Source organism: Emydura macquarii, unplaced genomic scaffold (assembly GCF_026122565.2).
Source record: "Emydura macquarii macquarii isolate MOO-44397 ecotype Brisbane River unplaced genomic scaffold, CSIRO-AGI_Emac_v2 contig_3062, whole genome shotgun sequence".
Taxonomy (NCBI): domain Eukaryota; kingdom Metazoa; phylum Chordata; order Testudines; family Chelidae; genus Emydura; species Emydura macquarii.
Genome location: NW_027133199.1, coordinates 5054938 through 5061210, shown reverse-complemented (window position 1 = coordinate 5061210; position 6273 = coordinate 5054938). Strand labels below are relative to the sequence as shown.

Below are 6273 nucleotides of genomic sequence, written 5' to 3'. Positions count from 1 at the left end.
GAGAAAAACCATCTTCTTTTCAGTCCATGGGCGAGTCCTTGATCTCCTGTTTTGATCTGGGTTTCGTTTCGTTTCTCCCACAGCGAATCCGGGTCTATATCAATCCGTAGCAACGATATCAGCAAAACAAAAAACAAACCAACAAGTCTACACGGAATATAGTGACAACATGGATACCATGAACTAGTCGTGCCGAATTACAAGAGTCCTCGGCTTGGTGGGGGCTGGGGAGAATTGGGGAGGGGAGGGGGTGAGAGTTTGCAAAAGTCACAAATTGGAGAGTGGGGGGAATTATCCAAATAACAATAATAATAAAAATAATAAAATAATAATAAATACTGTCCGGAGCATACAGTCCTGCCGCGGGGGCTCGGGGCTGCTTTGGATCTGAGGGGGCTGGGGCTGGTCAGTTTCCCTGGGCGAGTCTCATTGAGTCCCCGCGGCGGCGGCGGCGCAGGTGGACAGGGCCCAGCCAGGCAGGCAGTAGTAAGGATAGTAGTAGGAAGGCTGCAGCGACAGCAGCGAGGGCGGCCTCAGCACCTCCCCCGGGTGATACTGTCTCTGATCGTCCCGCACCAGCACTTTCACCGCCACTTTCTTGGCGGCCGGGGCCGAGGCCAGCAGGTCGGCGGCCATCTGGCGCCGCTTGGTCTTGTAGCGGCGGTTCTGGAACCAGATCTTCACCTGGGTCTCGGTGAGCTTGAGCGAGGCGGCGAGGTCGGCTCGCTCCGGGCCCGAGAGGTAGCGCTGGTGGTTGAAGCGCCGCTCCAGCTCGAAGACCTGCGCGTGGGAAAAGGCCGCCCGAGAGCGCTTCTTCCGCGGCTTGGGGGCCGCCTGCTCCTCCTCCCCGGACTGCAGCTTCTCGCACTTGCCGCCCGCGTCCTCCTCCTCCTCCGGCGGGCTGCGATCTGCTGGGGAGAGCAAGAGCCGCGAGATCAGAGACAATCCGGGAGGCTGCACCGGAGCAGGCCGCGGACCCGAACCCAGGGAGAGCCGGGCCAGGGGAGAGCGTCACCCCCCGCAGGGCGGCGGCTTTCTAGGCACAGCTCGGAGGGCAGGCCGCTAGGCCCCAAACGCAAGGCCAGGTTCGCTGGGAAGGTCCCGGCCCGGCGCAGGGTGGGGATATCACACTGCAAACCACCTCCCCAACCCACCCAGGCCCGGCTCAGGGGGAGGCCGCACTGCACCCCGCTGTGCCCAGCTCAGGGACAGCTGAGGGCAGGGAGGTCACACCGCACCACCCCCCCTCCTTATCCAGGCACAGTCCCGATTTCTTTGCTGCTTTCTTTATAGGTCTCGCTTCAGCCCCGCAGGGGTGGTGACAGGAGACGCAGACACCGCATTCCCCAGCCCAGGGGGGGTCTCTTGAGGGCCCAGAACACGCCCCAGCCGGGCGCAGCTCTAGAGAGCGATTACACTGCATCTCCCCTCACCCCCCTGCTGGGAATGTGCCCAGGATGTGCCCCTTCCCCACTCAGGCGGCCCTCGGGAGTTACCGGCTGGCACAGCTCCTCCCACCAGCAGCACTGGGGCCGAGCTCCAGGGGCCCCCAGCACATTTCACACGCACGGCTCGTCCACGAGGAGCCAGGGAGTGCTGGCAGACCGGCTAGTGATCGCCAGTGAGGGGAATGGCGTTTATCGTTTGGGAGCGCACCAGAGAGGGCAGCAAAGGCTGGGCGAGAGCAGTTAGTCCCTGCTCGTGCTGCGGGAGCTGGGAGCTGGGCTTGCTTTCTCGGGTGGCTTTGCTTTTCTCTCCTCTTTGCCAGCACTGTCCTGCCACTCGCACTCCTGTCATCTGGACTGGTCCGCCCCCCCGGGGCGTAGCGGGGCTGGCTCCCTTCTTTGACATCATTATTCTTTGTTGTCAATTGCCCGGCTCAGCCTTTCAACACGTTTCAAACTAAATCCCTGGAGGGAAAGGCGCCTCTGATCCGAGGCCTGTAGGAGTAAAGGCAGCTAGTAAACCAACCGCAGGGAGGCCTCCAGCCACCAACAGGGAGTGTGACCCCAATGAAAGGCGCGGTGGGTTTCTAATTCCTTTAAACACGAAGTAAAACTTCTACCAAGTCTTGGCGATCCCCCCCCCCAAATCCTTGCTATTAGCCCTGACCAGAAAGGCCCCCCCCGCCCCCCCCCAAGAAAGAGCCCGCGGAATGTCTTCACTTCTTAAAGAAGTGACGGTCTTGGTACAATTTTCCCAGTGTAGACTCAGGTGAATCTTATCGCCTGAGCAGCACTTCCAGAATAGAAAGCTGGTGGCCGGAGGGTTGTTATTGTTGTTATAACTGATCTTATTATTAACTCTCACACTCACCCGCAGGGTTTGTACTTCTCTATCCTGGGATTTCTCTGAATCCTTCTGCCCCTTCTCCCCTCCCCCAAAATCTCTCCTCTGATTCTCCCTCCTTGTGAGATACCCGAGCTACAAACGCTAGCCAGTGCCCAGCCCTGGGAGGGCTCTGAAGAGACGGATTCTCCTTCGCCCTCCGGGACGGGAGGCGCCAGGGTCACCGGGGTGAAGTGGGCCCGGGCCCGGTAGCAATCGGCTCCGCTGTCCATGCCGCACTAAGGCACGCTGGGCTCGGCCATCAGCCGGAGTTGGGGACTCTAGGGCGCAGAGAGGAGCTTTGCAAGCAGCAGGGCCCTGGGCCTCGCCAGTACCTGGGGCACCTGCAGACACACGGCTTAGCAGCGACCCCCAGGGAAACGGGTGTCCGATACCTCAGGGCTCATCGCAAACACCGGGGGACCGGGAGTCTCCTCTCTCCAGGGCACATGGAGCTCGGCGGCCATCCCTGGGGCCTGTGTGTGCGTGTCTGTGTCCCTCCCCGCCCCTCCATGCCACAGCAGGGCCCGCCTCGGCCCGCGGCCTCGCCAGTGACTCGCCCCCCACAGTCGTACCTGACACGCTGGCCGACATCTCACTGTCACTGAGTCCCGGGGGCTCTTCCTCCTGATCCCTGGCCCGAGCCTCCTGCGCAGGCCGCCCCCGACAAGGGGCCTCTCTGGAGCAGACGCTGTTGCCGGGCGGCCCCTGCTGCACCCCGGGGCCCTCCTCCTCCGAGCGCCTCTCGCCCTCGTGGTCCTCGCTCAGCGCCGAGTCCGAATCCCAGCCCGCCGCGGCTACCATCGTCCGCCCCGCTGCCGCCGGAGCTACCCGGGCACAGGCTGGGGACTGCAGCAGAGCCTCGGCCGCCGCCGCCGCGCCCGCGTCCCCCCTCTCGCCGAAGAGCCTCCAGCAACAAGCGGGCGTCGCGGCGCTGGGCAGCCCCGCCGGCGGCAGCCGCCCGGCCAAGTGGTGAGCGCGCTCCTCCTTCTTGTTGAGGATCGCCTGGATGGAGAAAGGCGTCAAGGTGTTACCGCTGCGGACAGCCATCGGCCCCGGGGCCGCCGCGGGGGGCGGGCGGGCGAGAGGGGGACGGGGCGGAGGGGGAGCGGGGAAGAGACACAGAAGCGATCGCCGCCTCTGGCTGAAGCGGCCCCCGGGCTACCAGCGCCTGGCCCGGCCCCAGATCCAGTCTCCTCCCGGATGCCGGTGAGGTCCTTCAACTGGGGGACTTCATCGCCGCCGCAGCCCCTGCTCGCCGGCTGGGAGAGAGCGAGCGCCGGTGGGGAGCTGGGGCAGCTTTCATGCGCCGTCCCCGGGCAGCCCTCCCATAAGAGCCTGGAAGGCGGTCTGGCCCTGGGGCTGACTTCCCAGCCTCTGCAGCGCCTTCTCCTCGGCCGGCGGCAGCTGGAATCCGAGCGGCACGGGACTTTTTTCAGGCTCTATCTGTTTCTTTGCTCTTTCCTTCTCCTTTTTCTCCCAGCCCCGGTGTCATTCCTCACCTATGAGTGACAGCCCCAGCCCGGAGCCTTCCCATTGGGCAGCGCCCCGCGCAGGGTGGGAGTTGATTGGCGCTCCACAGCTGGAAGATGTTGATCTTCAGACAGAAGGGAGCGAGTTGAAGGGAGTCGGACGTGGGCTAGTTAACCCCTTCCTCTCTGGGGCTGGGAGCTGCATGTGCAGGTCAGGGGACGCCCTTCAAGCCCGGCGATCTGTCCACTACTACGAATAGATCTTCTGTCCCATAACCCGAGGGGTTTAAAGAAATACGTTAGTCCTTCAACTTTTCCTTTTAGACTCGTTATAGAGAAACAGGATCGCCACGGTTTATCCTGGTCGCTCGCTTTCTGTTTTATGGTTGAACCCACCCCAAACAAACCTCGTGAAAAACAATGTACTTAATCCGAATAATCCGTTAAGAGCTTCGGGGTGCTTTTTCCTCCTTCTGTGTGTGGGGTTAAATTAAGAAACCGCTGCAGTGACCCGTTTTTTAAATATGGTTTAATTAAAAGTTGAAACAGTCAATGGAAACGTAAACAGTATTCCAAATTAGGAAACGTTTGTTATGTGGCTCTCCAGGAAGAGTCTGTAAAATTATTTATTTCATAGTCTTTTAGGGACTGTAAAGCTGCGCCTGAATTAACGCTGCGTATGCTGTTTATCTTTATATTGTGGAGAAAAACGTTCAGACTTTTGGCTGCTTGCTTTATGGGGTAATTCAAAATATCTTCAGCAATTTTCTAAAGCGGGGATGGGTTTTGTTTTGCTTTTTAAACTATTTTAGTTATTTGAAACTATGGTGGTTTATAGTAGCGATGATCTTAATCCAATGGGACGCTTAAAGTCATTTTTTGTTACTACAGTGAAAAACTGTTTTTACCTCTAAATCGCTGTTTGACTAAAAGAAAAATAACTCTAAAATAGCAGGTACATTTTGGAAAATATTAGATCCACGCGTGTCTTCTAAATGTTACTTATTTAAAAACGCATAACGAAAGTGTCTCAAGTATCCAGTTTTATTGTCCCCATTTAAAATATTGTCGCTCTAATAAAATATCGAAAAATCCTGACTGGAGTATTAAAAAGGTACATGAAAAATATAAACTCAGTGCTACAGCTCTGATTTTTGGGATTGGGGATGAGGTCCAATACAAAGAGAAAGATAACATCAAGATTTTTCTTTACCAGACTGGTGTTTTTATCGTGTAATAAATACACATGATTATTCAGCCTGGAACAGAACCTCGCCTCTTTCATAAACCTATTTAAACCTTCAGCATTTTGTATTTTGTAGTCTGCAGCAGCGTCAGTTTACAGTTGACCAAGAAACCGATTGATTAGGAACGGTTCTCGTTCAAAATATTTCCTAAAGGATCAGTATTTCCTGCAAAAAGAAAAACCTGGTGAGCCCTGCGGAGCAAAGAAACCAAAAGGCGTCTTTGATCTGAATAAAATGCGGGTATGATTAAAGCTCGTGAACAAATAACGCCAGTTTAAATAACATTATTGGGGCTCCTTCCTCTTCTTCTCCATCCCCCTTGAGTTTCCTATTAACTCCTGGGTAGTTATCAGTTCTGGCACGTAGTGTCTAGGTGCATGGGTATGCGCAATAGATATGCGAAGGAAATTGGGGCTGCGGGGGAGGGGAGGGGGAATTGCGAGTGTAACAGCCATATAGGAAGCGTTGAGGGAGTATGCGTGAAATATGCAGTCCAGGACACATTTAGGTGACTATCAGCAAACGTGCAAGGAGCTTCTGGGTGCTGTGCCTGTGTGTTTTTGAAATAACCGTGCAAGAAGCTTTGTGGGGTGACCAGCGGAGTTACCACTGCGGGGTGTGTTTGTGTGTGGTTTCAGATGCGTGCGTGGTTGAAGAGCCAGAGACGCGCGCCGGGAGTCTGGAGGTGCCCTGCTTCGTGACACATGCAGGCACTTCGCCTAGGTGACCCGGCTTGTTCAGGGGGCTGGGCGCGGGGGTGACAAACACGCGAGGCGCTTTCGGGGCGCGGAGCAGCGCGCCGGGGGCAGGGGCCGCGCTGGAGGCAGGCGTTCCCTGGCGCGGGCGAGGAGCCTGGCAGGCGCTTTCGGGGGGTGCCCGCGCGTGGACTGGAAGCGGAGCGAGTCAGCAGCACGGCAGGCTCGGGGCGTTGCTGGAGCCGGCGCTCTGGTTTACACGCCTTCCAGTCCGCGCTGCGCCGGGAAACCCCTGGGCTCAGGTCGCAAGGGCTGGGTTGCTTCTTCTTCGCTCGGGCTGCGCTTTCTGCGCCCTCTGCCAGCCCCGGGAGCAGCCCCTGGGCGAGTGCACGGTCTGTGGAGGAGGGCGGGCGGAGAGCCCCGGAGAACAGGGGTAAGGAGGGAAGACGGAGTGCACGGGGGAGGGGGAGTCTGAGGCCAGGCCAGGCTTCTCCAGGCGCGGCGGCTGCTGCTGCTGCTTGCAGCTGCCTG

At 58.0% G+C, this 6273-nt stretch overlaps 1 protein-coding gene across 1 annotated transcript; it reads right to left on the bottom strand.

Moving 5' to 3' along the window:
- Nucleotides 1-214: 214 nt before the first annotated feature.
- Nucleotides 215-3813, bottom strand: NKX3-2 (NK3 homeobox 2). The gene is made up of 2 exons (XM_067530298.1): nucleotides 2904-3813; nucleotides 215-908 (listed from the first exon to the last, which is right to left on the bottom strand). Exons 1-2 carry the CDS (start codon nucleotides 3376-3378, stop codon nucleotides 427-429), a joined length of 957 nt encoding a protein of 318 aa, XP_067386399.1. The 5' UTR covers nucleotides 3379-3813; the 3' UTR covers nucleotides 215-426.
- Between the last annotated feature and the right edge of the window lie 2460 nt (nucleotides 3814-6273).